This window comes from Neoarthrinium moseri, assembly GCF_022829205.1.
Source record: "Neoarthrinium moseri strain CBS 164.80 chromosome Unknown scaffold32_Wmoseri_CBS_16480, whole genome shotgun sequence".
Lineage (NCBI taxonomy): Eukaryota > Fungi > Ascomycota > Sordariomycetes > Amphisphaeriales > Apiosporaceae > Neoarthrinium > Neoarthrinium moseri.
The window spans coordinates 417,085-438,826 of record NW_026055146.1 but is presented as its reverse complement, the minus strand read 5'-3'; the positions used below and the strand labels follow the sequence as shown (position 1 = coordinate 438,826).

General features: G+C 55.4%; 7 protein-coding genes across 7 annotated transcripts; 4 read left to right on the top strand and 3 right to left on the bottom strand.

The window, feature by feature from the left end:
• Nucleotides 1-1,470: 1,470 nt before the first annotated feature.
• On the bottom strand, nt 1,471-2,667 carry JN550_008053 (uncharacterized protein; the record flags this gene model as incomplete). The annotated part of the gene is made up of 1 exon (XM_049319972.1): nt 1,471-2,667. One exon carries the CDS (start codon nt 2,665-2,667, stop codon nt 1,471-1,473), a length of 1,197 nt encoding a protein of 398 aa, XP_049170120.1.
• Nucleotides 2,668-4,292: 1,625 nt separating this feature from the next.
• Nucleotides 4,293-5,367, top strand: JN550_008052 (uncharacterized protein; the record flags this gene model as incomplete). Its single annotated transcript, XM_049319971.1, has 4 exons — nt 4,293-4,303; nt 4,352-4,922; nt 5,031-5,180; nt 5,269-5,367. 4 exons carry the CDS (start codon nt 4,293-4,295, stop codon nt 5,365-5,367), a joined length of 831 nt encoding a protein of 276 aa, XP_049170119.1.
• A 355-nt stretch (nt 5,368-5,722) lies between these two features.
• JN550_008051 (uncharacterized protein) lies at nt 5,723-6,235 on the bottom strand (the record flags this gene model as incomplete). Its single annotated transcript, XM_049319970.1, has 3 exons — nt 5,723-5,947; nt 6,061-6,120; nt 6,185-6,235. The coding sequence occupies 3 exons, from the start codon at nt 6,233-6,235 to the stop codon at nt 5,723-5,725; spliced, it is 336 nt and encodes a 111-aa protein (XP_049170118.1).
• A 2,397-nt stretch (nt 6,236-8,632) lies between these two features.
• JN550_008050 (uncharacterized protein) lies at nt 8,633-10,489 on the top strand (the record flags this gene model as incomplete). Its single annotated transcript, XM_049319969.1, has 1 exon — nt 8,633-10,489. The coding sequence occupies one exon, from the start codon at nt 8,633-8,635 to the stop codon at nt 10,487-10,489; it is 1,857 nt and encodes a 618-aa protein (XP_049170117.1).
• Nucleotides 10,490-13,760: 3,271 nt separating this feature from the next.
• JN550_008049 (uncharacterized protein) lies at nt 13,761-16,076 on the top strand (the record flags this gene model as incomplete). Its single annotated transcript, XM_049319968.1, has 4 exons — nt 13,761-13,820; nt 13,978-14,529; nt 14,605-14,748; nt 14,862-16,076. 4 exons carry the CDS (start codon nt 13,761-13,763, stop codon nt 16,074-16,076), a joined length of 1,971 nt encoding a protein of 656 aa, XP_049170116.1.
• Nucleotides 16,077-17,068: 992 nt separating this feature from the next.
• Nucleotides 17,069-18,348, bottom strand: JN550_008048 (uncharacterized protein; the record flags this gene model as incomplete). Its single annotated transcript, XM_049319967.1, has 5 exons — nt 17,069-17,684; nt 17,743-17,810; nt 17,894-17,941; nt 17,994-18,036; nt 18,107-18,348. 5 exons carry the CDS (start codon nt 18,346-18,348, stop codon nt 17,069-17,071), a joined length of 1,017 nt encoding a protein of 338 aa, XP_049170115.1.
• Nucleotides 18,349-19,155: 807 nt separating this feature from the next.
• On the top strand, nt 19,156-20,832 carry JN550_008047 (uncharacterized protein; the record flags this gene model as incomplete). Its single annotated transcript, XM_049319965.1, has 3 exons — nt 19,156-19,286; nt 19,355-19,359; nt 19,442-20,832. The coding sequence occupies 3 exons, from the start codon at nt 19,156-19,158 to the stop codon at nt 20,830-20,832; spliced, it is 1,527 nt and encodes a 508-aa protein (XP_049170114.1).
• Between the last annotated feature and the right edge of the window lie 910 nt (nt 20,833-21,742).

Sequence of the window (21,742 nt, the reverse complement as noted above, 5' to 3'; positions counted from 1 at the left end):
ACTCGACTTGATCGTTGCACGCCCATCATACCGAGATGTGGTGACCATTCAGCACGTGGTTGAATTCCGCCGCCCAATGAGTTAACAGCAATGCTGTTTCTGGCAGTCTATACACTACGATTACCATGCAATTTGTGGCGTGTCTCTTTTCTCAGTGGTGTATCCGACTAGCAGGAGCCGGAGCAGCACTGCCTCCTTTAGTATTGGCAATATTAAGAATATCGCCGAAGCGTCGTCGATGGCCGCGTCACTCAAGTGCCTGAAGCAGACTGAGGTTGGTTTCCCGCATGCATCTGTCAACGACCCTCTATGTCAGGGTGCGGTAGCAAAGTTGCCTTTAAGGTCGAAATATCGATACTGTACACGTCAACCGCCCGGGAAGAATCTGAAGCATACAACCCACGTCACACGTCACTCACTTCATCTCTAACTCATCTCATTTCAGCGAAGAACCAGCGAATTGATGATATATGAGACCAGCCCCCTGAAGAAGGGCCAGTCCACTGTATTGATGGCACACGGTCTAGACTCTGATAATAAAAGGTATGATGCGCGAGTGTCGGACCAGAATGCACTGATATATCACCAGAAAAAATTTCACCAGGTTTTTTGTGTTTTTCTCTCTTGCGTCGTCCGTTCCGTCGACGTCGAATGATCCGATCTGATCTGTGCCGGGCACCTCCGTGTAGATGCTGCCACGACAAATAAGATCCTTCCCCGGTCGACCCGCCTCCATTGCTGGCTGGCATCATCGGGCTGCTGTATGCCAAACCAAAATGACAAACACTCCACATCCGAGAGTTGTAATCTCGTGGTGAGAACGAGCCACAGTACTCCATGGTGTTGAGTACGCCCCTTTACCAGGCCTTTCAATGTCGCCTATAAACACCGTTCCGATGCACTGCTACATTGCCTTGTAGCCCTCAAAAAATCCAGGTCCGAATGCCGAATCTAACCATGCCTGATCAACCAGAAACTTGAGAATTGCAGTCTCGAAACCTGCAACAGGGGGGTATCCGGAAGGAAAACGCCGGTGCCCTGAACCATGTCCGAAAACAGTCGTAGGGATCCTATACCGCCAAAAACATGGACGGTGAGGCCGAATGTATGCTGTAACACATTATTGAATCGTAGTGGAAAACTCGTCGAGAGTACGTCTGAAGATATCCCATGCTGGAGGAGCGTAGATGTTCCAAAGTGAAAACCGTCGACAGGTCATGAATGCCGTACCGCGACCGACTCTTTCCTCTATAAGGTGCAAAAAAGGGTGGGGGCCTTAGTCCTAGTAGACTATGACCGGTAGACCATAACCAGACAGAGACCCCTAGGCCGAGCCTGGCTTTGGCAAACAAATCCCACAGGGTGCCAGAGGCCAGCTTTACTGGATGAAAACCGAAACGCCCGTTACGCCATGCCAGACTCCAATGTGACAAAATGAAATATGAAATGAGTCTCAACGTAGATGAACATCTAAGCCGGGCCCAACTTCAAAACCCTCCGCAAGCTATCCTCCATCTTACGGACATTATCGGCTTCTGGATCAAATTGGGCTTGGGCGCTCTGCATAACATGAACCTGGCCGTAATGACCCGGGCTGCCCATGGCCGCGACCGGGGCAGAGTGAGCAGCTCCGGCATGCTGAGGGCTCGACGAGCCGTTCAGAACAGAGGCAGGGAATACGCCGCGAGGCGTCTTAGCCTGCGGGTAGCCGGGGCTGAAAGCATGGTGCTGCTGCCCACGCGGCTGCTGGATCTGCTGGGGCGAAGCAGCGCCAACGCCGAGAAAACGCTTCAGAGCCTCACTTCGGTCAGTATCGTCGTTCTGCGGTGCCGAGGGTGTGGCCAGGGCGGAGCCATTCTTGGAACGAGCGGCCTTGATACGTTCGGAGTAGGGGGTGGAAAAGGCATGACCAACGGGCCTGCCCGGAGTTCCATCAAGTTCACTCGAGGGGATGCCTGAGGATGGATTTCGTTGCACCGCGGGGCGCGCGGGCTGCTGAGAGAATCCATTCGCCTTGGGCAAGGTGCGGCATTCCCGAGGGGAATGCGAATCGTGGGGAGGGGAAAAGGGCCCTGGCGCGACGGCAGCAATGTTGGCCGAGCTTGCCCGTCGTGTTCGCGCCTTCTCGGCACGATCAGCCTTGAAGAAGAACTCCAAGGGGGATTCAAAGGCGCGGCTGGGCTCGGGACCCAGAGGCGGCGTGGGGGAGCCATTCTCCTCAGAATCAGTAGTTGGCGGGGAGGGCTCTTGGCTTGGGCCGTGAGGAGACTTCAGGCTGGGAGAGTCGGGAGCCGAAGTGGCCCTGGCGAGGAAGCTTGGCATGGGCAGAGAGCCGGGGGCGGGCGAGGCGTGGAAGGAGGCGCCGGCGAATGCCAGCGGAGCTGGCGGGTGCTCGGAAGGACTGTGACGGTCCTGCTTGTTGCGGGGTTTCTTGGACGACGAGTTCCGCGGGCGCTGCTTCTGGGCGGTGGACTGAGGGTGCGGCTGATTCGGCGGGTTGCCGTTGGATGCGCCCTTCTGCGGGGTGAAGGGGCTGTCGGAGAGGTGCTGCTGCTGATGGTGACGGTAACTGGCAGCGTCATTCTCGGAAGCATACGTCTTGTGAGGGGTGCCGTTGCGGCCGTTGCGTCGGCGGCCGCTGCCCTTGGGATGAGGTGATTGATTCATGTCGTCGGATCTGTGGCAGCATGTACGCTGCGATGTGAAGAAGTGGAAGAAGGCCAGGAAAATGGAGCCGAGGCCGTCGTTGAGCCAGACCAGACGGGCGGTGCGACGGGAAACGCAGACCCAGGGGGCGATCGTCAATGCGGGGAGATGATGGCGGCGCACAGAGGCGAGGAGACACGACTGGAAGCGGTTGGGGAAGCCGAGTTGGCGTCGCAGATACAGTGGGTTGCGATATCTGGATTGGGATTGGGCTTGGGCGGACTAGGTCGGCGGTCGCTGGGTAGCGGGTCTGGGTGTCGAAGCAGTAGTGAAAAGTCGAGATGGCGATGTGGGGTTTGGCGGTTGTGAAAGTGCGTGTGTCATATTTGTTGTCGCGGGTTGTGGTGGTGATGGTCAGGGAAGAAAGAGAACCTGCCTTGGGGGTCGGGGGGAGGGAGAAGGGCAGGCTGTGACGATGGGGGGGAAAGAAGCAGGGCAGAAGAGGGCAAAGGAGGAGGAGGAGGATGGCAAATGGGATCGATGGGATTGCGCGCAGTCAGACCCAAGACCCAAGACCCAAGGCCCAAGGCCCAAAACCAAGCACCAGGCACTAAGCGGGCAAGGCCGGCCAGCGGAGGGCGGCAGGGGTGGCGCGGACAGGGCCGAATCAGAACAGAGGATCGGCCAGGAATTATGGGGCCCCTGTTGTCGCCTCACGAGGAGAGCCTGACATGAAGAAGCAGAAGAATAAGAAGCTCGAGTCTTCCGATTTGAATGGGCCTATGGGATGGCATGTCGGGCTGAGAAAGGGCTGAGGGCTGAAAGGCCAGGGGCAGGGGCTGGCACATGAATGGGGGATTATAGGTTTCGCGGCCAATGAATGTCTGGCTGCATCTTGTCTGCCGGCCACTTTGTTCAAGGAGACAGGCATGAAGGGCTACGAGCTACCAAGACTACGAGTTCCGTATGTAATCAAAAAAGTGTCAAGCTTGTCAAGCGTCCGTCAACCTGCCAAATGCCTGCCAGGGTTTGTCTGTGCAGGTGAGCCTTTGGGGGCTGAGTTTCTGGATCTTGGGATGAAAGATGACGATTTTCTCCGGCGGGCACGGGGCGCTGACAGCACAAGGCACGCAGCACAAGAAGCGGCCATAGTGTACGCAAGAAGTAGTTGACCCGGCCACGTTGCCGTCGGCATCCATCGCTGAACCGTGTGGTCTCAAGGGAATAATGTTATCAAGATCCCGTAAGCTCGGCAAGCAGCCAGGACGGCAAGCATGTGGATGGCGGTGAGTGTAGACACAAACCTGACTTGGACCTCTCTCTATGCACTTCCATCCCTATGCGGCCCTGTCATCGAGTTCAGGCGTGACTGTAAGCACGTTAGCGGATCCACCGCCACCAGAAGGAGGGGCAAATGCCTTGCCAGCCAGCCAGCCAGCCAGCCAGCCCAGCAGGCCCAGCTTGCACTCACTCTCGGGCGCTAACCCCTAGGTACCTAGGTAACCACCCAGGCCACCCAAGCTCTCAGTGCTCGCCCCTCCACCCTCCACCCTCCAGCACCGCCATGGTTTATCGATTGCCAGGTGCCTGAGGTAAGGTGGGAAGACCGACCTCAGGCTGCTGCGTGCCACCATCCGCCATCCGCCATGCTCCGAGCGTAGGATGTGATTCAAGAACCTTGAAGGCAACAAACACACAAAAACAGGTCTGCAAGCGTCGAGCCGGCGACACTGCTCCAAGAAATAAAGACACTCGGAATTCCCATCCTGCCCGCGGCGTTTGGTGTTGTTCTCCCATTTGCACATTGTCCACTTTTTTTTATTATCGTTGGCCATCTTGTTCGGCCGCCCCGTCCAGTCCGTCTGTCTGCCTTGTCCACCCAAACGGTCCCCCTCTCCAACCGACGACGTCCATCCTCCGGCGCAAAGATCCACCCAGTCGAGGTCACCACTGACATCACCGGCCCGGCGCAAAGCTCAGCTCGCAGTCTGATCGGCAACTTGGGCACCCGTCACGCGATACCAACCACATCAGCGGCTCATCCCACCGGCGCTCCGTCTTCTCCGGTTCCGATATTCCTCCCTCTCAACCCCCCCACCCACCGGCCGCTCTCCGTAGACGAGACCCAACCAAACCACCCGACCGCCCCGAACATGGCCGACGTTGACATGACCGACGCCCCCACCGCCGGTGCTGGTGCCGTCGAGAAGAAGAAGGTCGCCAAGGGCGGCGACGCCGATGCCAAGGGCGAGAAGAAGCGCTTCGAGGTCAAGAAGGTGGGTTATCCCGGCTGCCTTGCCCGTATTGCCCGCAGCAGCTCGGCCACGGGCGATGAATGAAGCCCAGGCGCCTGTGCTGACCATTTTACTTTTCCCCCGATACAGTGGAATGCCGTGGCCCTGTGGGCTTGGGACATTGTCGTCGACAACTGCGCCATCTGCCGAAACCACATCATGGACCTCTGCATCGAGTGCCAAGCCAACCAGGCCTCGGCCACCAGCGAGGAGTGCACTGTCGCTTGGGGTATCTGCAATGTAAGATTGCCCCCTTCTGCCCTTTCTTTCACGTATTGTATAGCTCGGCGGATGCAAGATTGGCTGACACCTGGCTCCGCGACTACAGCATGCTTTCCACTTTCACTGCATCTCCCGATGGTTGAAGGCAAGACAGGTGTGCCCGCTGGACAACAGAGATTGGGAATTCCAGAAGTATGGTCGATAAGAGATGACACGGAGGGTTATGTGCGGCATACAATGAACACTACAGTCTTCGCGGCTCAGGCAGCCTGTTCACAACTATCGCGAAGAGGGGGGTTGGTTACCCGCCGTCCTGCATCTTGGGCTGCACTTAGAATCGGACAGGAGGGACAGAGCACTCTCTACAGCGAGAGAGGCACATGTAGCGCAGCCATGGTCGTATAGAGCTGGTTTCACATTCTCTGCAATGCATTCACTGCATCCACTGCAAAATGGAAACACCGATCAGAACGAAGCCCGGTTCGTAGACCAATTTCATGCCCATGCTATTTCATTCATTCTTGCTTCGCTGCCTAGATGACCCGGCCAGCCCCAGGCCCCTAGTTCTGTGCAAACATCTTGTCGTCAATCACCACATTCTGGTGCGCCGCCGCGGCGCCGCCCGCCGTCCTGCCTCCGCCCACCGGCAGCCACTTGACGGGGTGTCGGTTGAAGAAGGGCCACGGCGGCACGATGACGAGGAAGGTGAGGGCCGTGCCGGCGAGGCCGACCTTGAGCGCGAGCGCAATGTCCTGCAGGAAGAAGCCGACGAAGAACGCGATGGCCTGTTGGGGGGAGACACTTTGTCAGCTTTTCTGTCCTCTTGTCTTCAGCGTAGACGGGGACAGCAACAGGACGTGCGAGCCCCGTCAAATAAACTAGGGTAACGTATACGTACGCCGACGACAGAAAGCAACACCGTGGTCAGGATCTCGGCCAGCTTCTGTCCCTCAAAGTCCTACGTAGGAGAGCAATTCGTCAGCGGGACGGTTCCAAGTTCGGGTTCGGGGCGTGTAGCTTACGATCTGGCCGTCGACCAGGTCCCGGGCCTGATCCAGGAGTTGCTCGGCCATGGCTGCTTGTGCTGTGCTGCGTTGCGTAGAATGGGGAATAGATTGAGGGTGGTTCTCGTCTCCTCGGCCGGCGGGCTGTCTCGTGTGGTTTCGCTTTTGCTTCCTCCTCTCTGTGTCGTGCTGGAACCAGGTCGGTTGATGTACTCCGTATGTCTTGTCTTGTCTCGTCTCGCCTGGGGGAGCAACTTGCAGCTATGGTGTCCACAAGTCGCAGGTACCAGCGTACTGCTTATCCGGCTACGTGGTACATTCAGCCTCACCTGGGCAGGCAGTGGCAGCTCCCGGTACGTCGGGCGCCACAGCTTTGGCGCAGGGACCTGGGAAAGCGTTGTTCCACTTCCGCCGGACGGCTTTTTGTTAGTGGTGGGGCCTGGGAATCGTAGCCCGAGCTTGGCTGGCTGGCGATCCACCTCCTCCGCACAACCGCAGGGCGGAAGGTCGGACTAAGTAAGCGGACGCTTACCGATGGACCCAGCTTGGCAACCAGACCCGATCGTCGGGGAGAGGAACAGGAACACTTGCGCACACATACCCGTAGACACGCCCATTTGTTACAGTACTATGCCCTGTCCATACACCGACAACTGACAGGCAATGACTCCCAGTGCCTCCGAGCTCAATAGTCCGGGACTTTTCTTCAATACAACTACTCCGGCTTGCCAGAAAGTTACATCAGACTTGAGTCAGACAGACAGATGACAGATCGGCAGATGACGCGAGATCTCTTACGGTATCATGGCATGGAAGGGCGACCTGCCAACTCCTGGGCAGAATGTTTCATGGCATTGTCCCAATATCTGATGTCCATTTGAAAGGAGAACCTCGAGACGGCAGCCAGCATGCATAGGAGGGAAACAGCAACTGCGCTCCCTCTCGCCTAGTTGGGTGCTGAATTCAATAGACTCCTCAGGATTGACCGACGCTCGCTCATGGCTCATGGCTCATGGCTCGAGGCAAATGAGCCGTGCTGGAGAGACCATGTGGCCCTGGGCCCGTAGGGGCACTAGAAGCTCCCAGGTGCGAAGCAGCCAATGGCAGGGCGCCTATTCCCGAAAATCCGGCAAGTTCGTGGCGGATCCAGGGATCTTGGGATGCTTGCAGCTGGGGCTTGCGGCTACGGACAAGGGATCTCGCTCCCTGCAAGGATGGCGCCCCCCAAGCCGCCGCGGTGGTAAGGCTGTTCGCCCACTCGTCGAGCGTTGCAACTTTTTTTTTTCCACCTTGACCCACTGGAACCCAGCGCCCGGACCTGGACTCTTTTCCTCCCTTCATCACAATAACAACAACAATACCACCACCCGAACCATTGCCCAGAACAAAACCCGACCGGCTGTCTCTCGATCAAGTCGGAATTCCCTCTCCAACGTCCAACCGATGCGCGTTGCTCCTGCGTGACTCTGCCCAGGCTCAGGCTCGCACGCCCCTCAACTACAGGTCTCTCCGTTCTAGGCCCCGATAGGCCCGGTCCCTTTTCGCAGTGCCAAATTTGGACAAGAGGATAAAAAACCCATCATCTAAGACGACAACATCCTCCCGCCTCGCTCAACGTCATCTGGATCCTTGGTCGCACAACTCCTCTTCTCATCCTCACCGTTCCACATCGCTTGTGCAACTCAGGCCCCGAATCCGCCATCCACGCAGACCCAGAGCTATTTTCCCGCTCTTTTGCTCTCGACCACCGACCCGATATCTTGCACTCAATCGCAACGCTTGAGGTCTCCCTCTGCGCCATTTACCCCAGCTCCAGCTCCAGCTTCAGCACACGCTCCCGCTCTTCAGAGCCCTAACCCAGCGGTCGACACCGCAGATACATACAAGTCACCAAATTGGCGGTCCTCGATAGCATCACGTTCCCCTCCTTCCGACCGTTGCGTGCCCCGCTCTGCTGGGTATACAGCGGCCTCGATACAAAGCCCCCCTAATTGGGCCTCGGACAACCCTAGCCATTTTGAATCCATCACGATCCACCACGTACAACCCCGCAACCACAAGGCCTTCGCCTGCCTTTGATCTTTGATCCTTGCGCTTCGCCCTCACGCCTGGGCTTGAGGTCACGACTCAACCTTCATCCAGCAGTCGGCGTGCTGCCTACGCCTGCTGCAGCTCGACGGATGCGCTCCCCTTGAGTTCGCCATCCAGCATGTGCGCCTTCCCTTGACTTAAGAGCGGAAGGCTTTTTCTAGGATATATCTCCGGTTTCCAACTTGGTCTGGTTCTACATCACGACACACATTCACAAGATCACAATCGACAGATTGAAAGCATCCGATTTTTTCTTCGATATAACCATAGACACCTTTCTTGGGTCGAATCAACCCTGGCAGCCACAAGCTCCCAGCACGCCAAATAGGCGACGAAGCCAAGGACGAACTGTGTGTGTGTGAAACCACCGTCACAATGTCTGACCACGAGGAAGTCTCTGTCAGGGGCGGCTATGACACCCCCGTCCCTGAGTTGGACGACCACCGCCACCAGTCCTCCTCTGTTGCCAGGTTGGACCGGCCGCGTCGGGGCACCGTCGATACTCTCTACGGTTCTCGTCTCCTCGACCTTCCTTCGCCATCTGACATTCGTGTCCGCGACTTCGAGGAGGCTGTAATTGACGAGGATGCGGGCGATGCCTCCCCCCTTGCGCCACGGAGCCGCCGCCCGACGGTTGAGACAATGGATCGCCGATCTATCTCTCCCCCCAACTCTGTCAAGGCATTTGCTGAGGCCCGTCGCCGTGAACGGCTGTACTCTGTCTCGTCTGGTCAGGGGGACGATGTGGGCGACAAGCTGCAGAGGGCCATTTCCACCCTCAGTCGCCGCAGCGCGGGAACTCTTCGATCTACTCGCAGCCGTCCTGGGACGGTAGAGAACGATACGGCCAGCTTGGCCACCAACAAGTCTGCCGAGGAGGATGTCTGCTTCCCCATGCCAGAAGAGCATCGCCGTGACCAGTTGTACATCGATTATGACTACCTGGAGAACTTTATTGCGGCAGAGAACGCCGAGCGCGAGATGGGTATCCAGGGCGCCCAACGAGTTTTCCCAAACTTGCAGCCCGACCCGACCATCCCCAGCGCCTCGCCAATGGTGACCCTTGACGGGGACATCATCCACCCTCCCGCGGGTTCAGTGGATGAGAAGGCCGAGGTTTCTGGATCTTCTACTGCCGCTGAGGCGCCAGCGACCCAGCAACACGTGGACCCGAACCGATTCAGCTTCTTCTCGTCCACCTGGGAATCCACCATCCATGCTCCCTCCTTCGGTGACCTGGTACTGCCTGGCGAGTCCGTTCGCGGACTATTCTCGTTCCCGCAAGACGAGTCTGACGGTGTGTGGTGGCTGAACGTAAACTGTCCGACGGAGGAGGAAGTTAGGACTATCTGCAAGGCTTTTGGCGTCCACCCCCTGACCATCGAGGACGTTACGGTCCAAGAGACCCGAGAGAAGATCGAGCTCTTCCCGTCGTACTACTTTGCTTGTTTCCGCTCGTTCACCGTCGTCCAGGAGGAGGATGGGCCCGACTACGAACCATACAACATATATGTCATTGTCTTCCGCGAGGGTACCCTCAGCTTCAGCTTTCAACCCAACGAGCATGCGTCGCATGTACGTGGGAGAATTGCCATGCTGAAGGACTACCTCTCGCTGAGCAGCGACTGGATCTGTTACGCCCTGATTGACAACATCGTCGATGGCTTCGCTCCTGCCATCCACAGGATCGAATTGATTACAGAGTCTATTGAAGACTCGGTCTTCATCGCCCGAGCCGAGGACATGCATACATTTCTGCGCAAGATCGGAGCGGTGCGCAAGAACACACTTGGCCTCATGCGCATCCTGGGCGGCAAGGCCGACGTGTTGAAGGGTTTCGCGAAGCGGTGCAACGAGAACTACAGGGTCACGCCGCGGATGGACATTGGCATGTATCTGGGCGACATCCAGGATCACGTCGTCACCATGATGACGAACCTGACGCACTTTGAGAAGATTCTCTCGCGCGCACACAGCAACTACCTCGCCCAGTTGACCATCGACAGCATCACCCAGGGCACCAAGACCAACGAGGGCCTGGCCAAGATCACCTTCTTGGCATCGGTCATTGTTCCCCTGAACGTCGTCACCGGTCTTTTTGGCATGAACGTGGCCGTGCCCTGGCAATCTGACAACAACACGAGCCTGGCTCCCTTTGGAGGAATCGTGGCTTGCTTGATCACCTTTTCCTTGTTAGCATTACTCATTGCGAAGAGATGCCGATACATATAGATGGAGCCGTGGCGTGTGGATTTCTTACATTTTCTTGTTTTCCTTGAGTAATGGTAATGGCCCTGGCTTGTTTTATTTTTCTTTCCATAGAGCGACAGGCGCAGTTGGAGGGTGGTCAGCGTCAAACACATCTTCCTGATAGTCACAAACAACAATAGAACGAGCAGGTTTATAACCCCCCCAATTCCCGATCTCGTGTGCACACGACACCGGCAGATACTTTTCTGTGTGTCCATTCTCGTGACCGCAGCCTCGCCTCCCCCTTGGACGACGATGCGCCGTCGGCACCTGGCCCTGTTGCTGTCGTGTAAATGTAACGTAACCAACCAGTCCAACCTCTCCCTCTCGCGCGCACCCGGCAGGCAACACTGGGCCGGCTCCGGCCTGCTGGCACTTTCTGTTGGCTCATGGCATAACGCCCGACCGGGCTTCACGATGGCGTGACGTGTGTGAACCTGGTTTCCGGTTTCGTTCGCCCGTCCGCCCGTCCTTGATCACAGAGATTGGAAATCAAAATAAAAAAGGGCAAAAATTTTCTCAGCAGAGCCTCGTCGTGGGTGATGTTATTGTGATATGATGAGATGGACCCCTGGGAAAAGGACCCCGCTCCTCCTCCTCCACCTACCTCCTCGTCGGGCTCGGGATCCAATGCCTGGTCAGCCAGCCAGCCCCTCGTTGTCTTGCCGATCGAGAAGAAGGCGCAGAGAAGGTTTCATACCGCTCGCTGCGTGATGCGTATGCGTGATGCGTGTGAGCATGCAGGTCCTGGTGCTACCACGAGGTGACGCCGTTGGGGGACGGATGACGGTGGATGAGAGAGCCCAGATGCGAGATGCAGAAATCCCGATATAGTCCTGCAGTCTCACCCCATCTCCCGTGCTCGCGGTTTCTGGCTGCGCTGGAATTACTAACTTGAGTCCTGCTATTGGCTCCGCCTCTGGTATGCTGAGAGATCTATGTGGAATTACTGTGTACCTAGGTAGAACTCAGCTCCTTGTCTGTCTGGACAATTGAGACAGGTAATTCCTTGAGGACCCTCCTCCCCATCTGAACTTCTAGTTGATAGACCGCTTATACTACCTCGTCAAGAATGAATTGTTACCAACCCCGCTGTGTGCTTGTAGAAAGGCTTCATTAGAGCTCGAGCGGTTGTCGGTATCTTGCTCTTGCTCCTGCTCTTGCTCTTGCTCTTGCTCTTGCTCTTGTGTGGTTGTACAGCCTGCAAGATCCGTCTCCAGAATAGTATTTCAAGTTTAGTAATCAGGGAATGCGGAGAATTACTCATGACATTCCACATAGTCTGGGTTACAGTTCGCGATAGCCGAAAATCTCGTTCGCCAAATGACGGTGCTCTCCCAACACCAAGGTGCCCACAGTACATGCATGCATAGTAGTAGTCCCACCCCGGTCGGCTTATGTGACCTGGCCTGCCTGTGGTCCCCCAACCCGGGGGTGGAACGCCACTCATTCGCTGCAATACGACACACCCGACCAAGGCTGCCCGAGGTCAGCTCGACACTTTTTTGAGCGTTTTCGTCGAATCACGCTCTGGTATTGTTGGTTCCCGCGCTTTCAACACGCTCGACTGATGGCGTGTGGGGCCGGTTTTACGAACGAGCGTTGGAACTCTGTGCAAAGCATCCCTGCAGCCCTACGAGGGCTCCCGCCAATTGCCATCGTCCGAACCCGTCGATGCCGTGGCCTCGAGAGACGTGGAGTCGCTAAGTTGGCCCCAACGGCGCTCCCGCTGCAGCGACTCGCGGGACTGCTGCTCTTTGCGCGGCGCCGGCTGGTGTTTCGTCCCATCCCCGTGTCTTTCTCTCTTCTGTTCCCTTCCCACCCTGCTTGCTGCTAACCGGACCCTCGCTCATGTATGCACGGGCCCTGCATGCATGCATGCCCGCATGTATGGAATCATTCTGCGGACTTGCCGGTCTGGTACAAAGTCCCCCCTCCTCTCTGCTGACGGACACACCAGGGGTCTTGGGTGGCATTCTCGCGATCGGCCTGGCCGGACGGGACCCCGGCTTTTTCCCTCTCTTACCCGCTCGCGCGCCTGTGGGTGGGAAGGGGAGCCTGTCCTTTGGGACCCGGGCCAGTGAGGGACGTCATCATCTATGGGAGTGGCTCGACAGCCACCCCCGGCACTCTATTACACCGCTCCCCTGAGATCTTATATCATGACGAGAAACAGGGGGGTGACAGGCGGGCTTTCGTGCAGCGCGGCTGAAGCTGGGGTGGCCCCGACCGGACGAGGGGACGCGTCCACGTCTTGGTCTACACGCCTGGTGCAGAAGGACAATGCAGCAGTCGTCCGCAGGACGTCCCCGAGAGACTTGGGCGGCGAGCGTCGTGAATAAGCCGTAGTGGGGGCACAGGAGCGGCCGTCCTCCTCCCCCAGTGGTCAGCAGATGGGGTTCATGTGGCTGCTCTGCCTGGACGCAACTTCGCTTTGTAACGGGCTTGCGTTCCCGGATCGGGTCCGACTCGTCCAAGAGACGCGGATGGTGGTAAGCTGGGTGGGAGAATGAAGTCACGATTCGCTCCACGCATGGCATGATAGTGCGGTAGGATCGGCCGCCAGCCTCGTAGGGCTGCATATGCACGCACGTCCGGTTGGTTTTTTGGCGTATCGGCATAGGGAGCAATAGGCTAATTCATCCATGCGGACTCCTGGGTGGGAGGCCGGATGGTGTCCTTTCATGCCTCCAAACTTACGGTCAATCATTATGTCCCATAAATAGGCCGAGCCTCAAGGACTTGTAGGCTCCCAGGCTTCGTTGCTGTTAGGCTTCAGTGGACATAACCCAGTGCCACACAATCTCGTGATAATCTGCCAATGGGGAGGATTAAGCATGAAACAGGAAACCACAGGTCTTGGAAGCGGCATGTCAGCACGTCAGTGGACGGCTGCGAGATGACACACCCCGGCTGCTTCTATATAGTGCTCACACCGCCCCCACTTATTTCCTCCTGAACACAATCTCTCTATGCCACAGCCCTTCGCCCCCTATTACTACGCTCGGTCGCTGGACCGCCATCCTCAGAGGGCCTCAGACTTCTTATTGGACTTCGTACGCCCACCCGAGTGGCAAATGTTGATGGCGAGACTGGCCCCTCGGAAACACCCCAATCAGCCGACTGAAGCTCTCACGACACAGTGTCACCGCATGGTCAGAGCTGATCAAACCCGTTGGTACGGTAACAAGCAACCGCAAGCCCTATCTATACTAGAAGACGTAATTAGAGTGACGATTTGTTGCTAGACAACATGGTTGGCGTCAAGGGGAAATACAAGGGTTGCAATACATGTCGGAACAGGCGGGTTGCCGTAAGTGTAACGGTTTTTTGGCTCCCCATCTTCCCTACCCAGGACGAGTTCATCTAAGCGCCTTCCTAATCCTTTGAGTATTGACTACACGGGCCCTCTGTATACTACTACCCGATGCTTTACGTGAACCGCTGAGTATCCACTGACCGGACTATAGTGCGACAATACGCGGCCATTTTGCAAGAAATGCACAGACCACGGTCGCGTCTGCGAGGGCTACGAGCAGCAGACTGTGTTTATCGTGGGGACGATAGAAGACAAAGGGCGCTGCGCTTCGCACCCCCCGAGGAACATTTCCAAGAAGAAGATCAAGACGGAGAGCGCGGCATCATTGAGCGAGGGCGAGGCCGGGCCAAGCAGCGCCAGGAGCAGGCGTCCGCAACCCAAAGCCACGCTGGAGTTGAAGGAGATCCAGCCGCCGGGGCAAAGCTGGGACACGCACGTGCGCGTTGCCTCTGTCGGCGGCCTTCACAGGTTGAGGTTTGTCGCCATACATGCTCGGCTGGGACAGATCCAGAAACAGCAGGATCCCAATGACGGAGAGACCAGGCTGAGGCTGCCGCCCTCGAGGCGGGCAGACGTCAGACCTACATTCGTGCAAGCGGAGTTCAAGTTGACGGCCGATGGCTATATACACTTACCGCGAGGCCGTGAACGCCAGGGCCAAAGTCCCAGCACGACCGAGGGTTTGTGTCTCTTCCTATACGAGGTATGTTGTACCGAATCTGCTCGCTAGAGCTTAGTCACTAGCTTTCAAACCGCTGATACTGAAGCGCTCTGTTAGCACAACTCCTCGGCATTCTATAACAACCGGCCGCACTGGAAAGACGCTGCCGCGCTCAGCGATCCAATTCGCCAGATGGGCCCTAGCGCCTTTAGGTCATTTCCGGCCCATCACTTCTTTACACGAATATATCGACCCAATGCAGTGAGTTTCTTTTTACCCTGCCATCCGTATGATCGCCAGCCTAGATCCAAGCATAATGGCAAAACCACTCGCGTTCTCAAGTCAGACTCACTAATGGCTCGGGTCCTCACTAGATATTTGCATCTCTTCTCAACCGTCAGACTACGACCCTGGCCAGTCCAGATTGGCATTCGGTACCCTGGGAACTATCTCCCAAGACGGCCCTTGACCGCCTGCTAGACACCATAGCACAGATTCCTACCATTCTCTCGCGCTCCGACCGCATCCTGTCGCTTCTTCCCTCCATCGGCCGGCGGCTAAAGGCAAACGACCTACTCTCTAATTGCGCCTCTATCGAACGGCAATTTGAGACTTGGTATGCCGGTGTCGAGGAGGCCGCACGCAGGAACCCGCAAAATCCGCTGCTCTTCTGGCCTCATGACACCACCATCGGACAGCCCGAACAGGGCCAGATGCCCTTTGAGGTCACGTATGACTTTCCCAGTTCCATGTCGGGTCTGGCACACGTGTACTACTGGACAGGGCTCATCGTATTGTACGGGGCCATGGCGCGCCTAGCCGAGGTCGTGTTGGTCGACGGCAGCCCTATCCCTGCCCCTGCCTCATTTCCAATACACACCGCCGCGAACACGCAGCCCGGCGCCGCCGCCCCGGGGTCGAGGCCTTATCAGCACGGCTACGGCCACGTCTACGAGGGCGGCTCCCCCAGCCCGTCGAGCCATAGCTACGCATCGTCCACAGGCACCGCCGGCTCGTCTTCCGGGTACTCGCCGTACTACGCGCACGCGGCCTCGAGCGCCGGCACGTCCGTCGCCGCCAACAGCGCCTACAACCGCAACACCAGCACCCTGCCGCCGTCCATCCATCCGGCCAAGTACCAGACGCGCGAGATCCGGCGGCTGGCGGCGCACGTGTGCCGCAGCCTCGACTGGACCGTCGGCCGGTCCTCGAGCGCCGCCGCCGACGGCTTCGGGCCCCTCGGCCAGCCCGACCTCGTCGCCGCCCCGCTGCACATCGTCGAGCGCTTCTACGAGGACATCGGCTGCACCCTGGGCGACGGCGAGCTCGAGCGGCTGTGGTGCCGCGGCTTCCGCGAGCGCCTGGAGCTGCGGAGCGCCGAGGTCGAGAACATGGCGCTGGGCCTGCCCGCCGCAGGTGCAAGCCCTGCTGCTGGTGGCCCTGTTGCCGGTGCGGGCTCCACGAGCGCTGCGGGGGCGAAAAGGGGGAAAGATCCGCAGGTGGCCATGCACAACAGGCCGGCTGACGCTGGCTTCGCGGTTCCGCAGGGAGGCAGGGGCTGGATTGAGATTGGGCGGTTTGGTGGGTGATAGGGGTGCATGGGTGGGTTTGTCACTTTGCCGGCACGTAGCGTAGCATAAGGAGTTTCCGATATCATGTTTTTGAATGACAGTGCTGCCGTTGATCGGGGTTATCATTCCGAGTGTCTGTCTCCACTGGTGTGGATCCGGGTATGCAGCTTGTGCAGAATGAGGCTCGACCATAAATCCTCGGAAGCATCTGACTTGGACAATGTATGCGGCGAGGTACTTTGATATGGGCTCAGGACTAGTAGGCCTCTGTAACTACTATCAGAATAGGAACTGAGCTATGGGGTGGTCGAAAGTAGTGCCCGTTAGATTGTGGGTCTTAGTTACGCTAGTTTTGCTCCCTATAGCATTGTGCTTACTAAGTCTATAGTACGGGCCCGCCCCTCTCTCATAGTGGTAACTCTGCATACCAAGATAGTAGGTCTAATAACGAGAGGCCATGTTCTAATTGTACACGATTTCCAAACTGAACGATACAACTCAAAAGCACGACCTTTTCTTTTCCATCATATTCTTCATTCCGCATGACTTTGATGACCAGGGGTGAGATTATTCAGTCTTCATAAGTCGTTCAGGAATTCTCGATTGGGAAACTCCGACTAGTAGCCTGGCACCGCCTTTGCCTTGCAGCATGGGTCGATTTCAGGTATGGAGTTTGTGGGAAAGTAAATCCATTAGTCAGTGTAAAGCCGGTTGCTCGTCGGCACTGGTCTGTGCCGGCCGCTCATCCCGGCGCTCGACAAACGTTACACTGAGACATCGAGACATGTCCCATGTAATGTGGCTGTGTAACAACCATCTGGGCGGGTGGTCCTCCCGGAATGAAATCTCCAGGTACCTAGCTGCCATCTTTGCTCCATCTTGCCAAATCAAGTAGCAGGTGCCATGATCGTAGCTGATCCGGAAAGAAGCCACACTTGGAAGACCTGGAAATTAACTTCATGCAATTCTGGAAGCAGTCTGAATTAAATCTAGCCTATAGACCATGTTTGTTACACCTCGTCCGTCTTGCTATACAAGTCTGGGAATGCAGGCTGAGAGACAGACCCATAAGGAATAATTCTTACGACATGCCGTCGCTCACCGTCCCTAAAGTCCGGAACAGCACTGTGGGCAACGCTCCTCTGATCCCACACCACCACGGAGCCTTTCTCCCACTTAAGGCGGCAGCTGAAGTCGAGGCTCCTGATATGCTCGTGGAGGAACTTCAATATGGAGTCGGACTCTTCCGGTAGCATTCCCTCGATCTTGCGAGCGATTGTCGGGTTGACAAACAGTGATGGTTTCCCGGTTACAGGATGCCTGATCACGAGTGGATGAATCGTCGACACCGCTTCCTTCAACGCTCGTTCCGTCCCAACCCTAGCAACCTCTCCTACGGATGCCGAGGTATGAAGGAGACTCAGGGGAGCGAGAACGTGTTTGAAGGTTGGCGAGAGTGCCTCATAGGCCGCTGAAAGAGACGTAAAGGCCGTATCGCCTCCTCCGGACTCGGGCATCTCGAGAACCCAGAAGAAGGTTGTGGACGGTACATTACTCGTGAACGTCTGATCAACGTGCCAGAGGTCATAAGAAGTACGTTGGCCCAGGAGTGTCCTCAGATTGCCTCTATATGTAATACTCGTCAGCATTCTGTCGTTGAACGAAGACTTTGGCACAGACTTACGCCTTTTCATCCGCATATACAACATGAAACTCTGGCCCGGTGCCTTCGGGATATCCCATTGTTGGATGCTAGAGGACTATTATTAGTTCATCGGGCCATACTGCCAAACTCACAATACAAATACTTGATGTAAAGGCCCATAATGTCTAACCAAGTCTCGCTGCCTGTCAAACCCAATATCGGCAAAATCCTGGTCTCTCTATACCTCAGTGAATCAGCAGAAATCTTTGCCTCTTATTATGTAAGCTTACAAATATGAGTACACCCCTCTCCGCAGCCAGCAGAGCTACTTCGCTATATGATTTTAAGAGTCAGTAATTCAAGAGTGACCGCATAACGTTGACATCACGTTTAGGTGACGCACTCCAGTCCTTCCTTTGTCAGTTCGCTGAGCTGGACTCCTCTGATTTCGGAACCAATTCTAGGCGTGACATTCGTTGCTTGTACTCCAGACTTTAAAAGGTTAGGTTTAGAAGGATCTGCACGAGCGCCTGGTTCGTCGCCTTCGAATGGTGGTACGTCTATCGTCGCAGTGAATCCATCAGGTCTAGTTGGTAGATATGCTGGGTACAACGGTCCAGACGTTGATTTGGCCTTTGGGAGCATTGTAAACACAGTAAATCTACAAGTGCTGGCTTAAACTCGGAGAAACGACTTAGCTACTGGGTCGCATGTGCTGGACAGTTATACTTGCTGGAGCGGTAAGTGGTCGAATGAATGATTCTATAGCTATCAAGGCTTGAGCAACACCATAGATACAATGCCGATGCCGATTCATCGGAGATCGGCCGACCGGACCCGACTTGTCTTGGCGAAGATGCCAAGGGAGTTAGAGAAGGTCTATGCATACAACACTTTTTGGTTGGCTGACAATTGTCGCGATTTAGTTCAAACCCCACAACCAACGATAGCATCATCGACAGGGTTAATCACGGAATAACTCACTCAAGGTCTCTGGACTGTCAGCCACGCCAGTCTTAGGCGTTCAGTGTGTTAGGAATTGAATATAATCGCGAGTCTGGGGTTCAACAGTATAAACGTCCCCTTTGTCTTTTTGAACCTACAAACCCGTGGTGCAATCGGCGCGATTTATGTGGGAAGGCATGACTCAGACAATGTTACATTTGAAGGCGGTTTTTTCCGATGTTTTGGTCCAGTACAATCCTGTTCAACTATCATCACGACATCTTCTTTAGCGATTGTGACATGTCGGGGACTGCCCGACGTTGAAACCTTCTCGTCGGGAAGGAGGTAAACAATAGATCAAAATGCTTATTTGGATCTTAACATGACAACTCGCTTGCTACCTAGCTCTTCACAGAGGTCCATAGGTCGGTCACCTTTCTCTCAGTGTGCCCAACAGGCCTTGTTAAGCGTGTTTTTTTCCAACTGGTGAGACTGTCGGACGGCATAATGTCATCTCAAGAGGCGCACCTGTCTCGACCATCTCAATCGTGGTTGGGAAAGATTCATCCTTACTTCAAGGACCCGGAACATGTACTAGTACTTAAACTAGACGTTTTATTACTAGTATGGGCCTTTAGGTACGTATGGCTAATCCCGCATTTGGAGTTTGATCATTCCACTGTCAAAAGTTCTTGCGCTAATATAGTGTTAGTGAGTTTCGTCTTGTCAAACTACCCATTTCTCCCGGGGAAATAAACAATGACAACCTAAACTAATTGCTGACATGTGTTAGTCGCGGGATTGCTTAAAGACATGGACCAGTCGGGAACCACGCAGGCATACGTATCCGGTATGAAAGAGGCACTATCACTCTATGGCAATGAGCTGGTCGAGTTCACCACATATTTCTCAATTGGCTATGCTATCTTTCTCGTGCCAGCACAAATGGTGCAGACACGGGTTCGCCCGTCGCTGTTCCTGCCCCTCTGTGAGATCATCTGGGGAGTCCTGACCCTGGTTACCTACAGGGCTCGTAACGCTCAGACAATCTACGCTTTGAGATTCTTTCTGGGTGTCTTCGAGTCGAGCTCTTGGCCGGGAATAGTCAGCTTGATTTTCAATTGGTACACGCCTCGGGAACTGGGAAAGCGGGTTGCCATCTTCGGCGTCAGCGGAGTGGCTGGGAATATGTTTTTGGGTATCCTGCAAGCTGCGTTATATAAAAACCTTAATGGCGTAAATGGGCTTGAAGGCTGGCAGTGGTTGTTCATCGTTTCTGGCATCATCACAGTCGCTTGGGGATTTGTTGGACTCTTCGCGATTCCGGACGCTCCAGGCTATACACGGGCCCTCTATCTATCGAAAGAAGAACGTATACTCGCTCACGACAGGATGTCTCACAATGGCGCCAAAACCGCAGATCTTGTCTCATGGAGACTTGTCTACAAGAAAATCCGACTTCTCATTGCAAGCCCAATCGCCTATCTATTCCTTGGGGCATACCTTCAGTTCGCCTGGTCACAACGCGCAAACTCGTACATTCTGTTGTATCTCAAGGGTGTCAAAGATGCTTCTGGGGAGCCAATGTACTCAACATACACCGTCAACCTGATCCCCTTGGGCGGCTATTCCATTTCAATTGTTTGCAACATCGGACTCAATGCCTTGAGCGACTGGAAGGAGTGGCGCTGGCAAGTAGCGTGTGGAGCGGCCGGCTTGCAGTTGGTTGCGACAGCGGTTCTATCAGCGTGGCCAGATTCTCATCCTACGATATTGGCATTCTACTTCCTCACTTACGCAACATCGGCGTGGGGCTATGCGCTGATAGCGTGGCTTGCCATAATTCTGCGAAAGGAACCAGAAGCACGATCTATACTCGTTGCTTTCACGGTGACTTTGGTCTATGTTGGTCACGCTACGATACCGCTGAGTGCTTGGAAGACCAGTGACTCTCCCAGATATCCCATCGGCTTTCCCATGGCTGCTGCATTCTCTGTCGGGAGCATAGTTCTAATGCTTGGAATGCGTTACTGCATCCGCAGGTATGCGGAGATTCTAGACTACGGCCTTGACTGGAAAGGTAATCACGGTGAAGTCGCAGTGGAGGATGCGAGCGAGGTGATCACGTCCGAAGACAAGTTCCCCAAAAATGGTGTTCGATCCCAATGCTCAACACAGGACTAACTCGGAAATTATCTTTATAGTATGACGGCTTCGTATGTTTCATGGCCAATCATGGGTCAAGCCCTCCGCGTTCTTGGCGCGGCGTAACGGTATAAAGCCTGAACAAAATTATACGCTAGAATATACCACTCCGATTACCACCACAGCGAAGAGCGGAATCATGCAAGAGTTCCAAACGAGACTCAATGTACATTTATATTTGATTGGCTTAGCAAACTGTTATAGGTTAGCTATGGCGTTTGAGTGTGCCTCCGCCACCCACTTCTATGATTTGGAACGAGTGAAATGTATGCCGTCATCTGGTAACTTGTAAGGGGGGAGGGAGGGGACTTTTTAAAGCATACGGGTCCTGAATACGAACGTGCCAAGAGAACAGAATGGATCCCGTCGGTTTCGCAGGGGGGAAACCAAGGCCTCTCGGATACGAACGCGCCAAAAGAGCAGAGTGGATCCACACCTGTCTTCTAGAAGCATTGGCGAGTCGGCGATCCGAATTACCTAAGAAAATTCTGAACCAAGCCTCACAGGTCATTGCACACAGACCACACTTTAAGTCCTTGAACTTGGTAAGATCTCATCTGAAATAGCAACAGGTCCAAAAGTGGCCGTTGTGGTTTCGTGAAACTGGAAAGCTGATTGGATACGAGCCCAGAGACTGGTCCGTGAGTTTTGATCAGAGCTTTTTTTAGGTAGTACGGTAACATTGCCGTAATGCGTGCGGGCACTCTCCACTCCTGACGGAGACGCCAGACAAATCGGGTATTTTCCGTATTCCACTTTTCACGGCATTGAGTTAGTTGCATTGTCTAATATACCAACGCTGGTGAGTGCAACTGCGAGTTGTCCCTTAATTAGATTAGGCGATGCCGTACGCAGCCGAGGCACCTTAGACCAGGATGCCTTACATGAC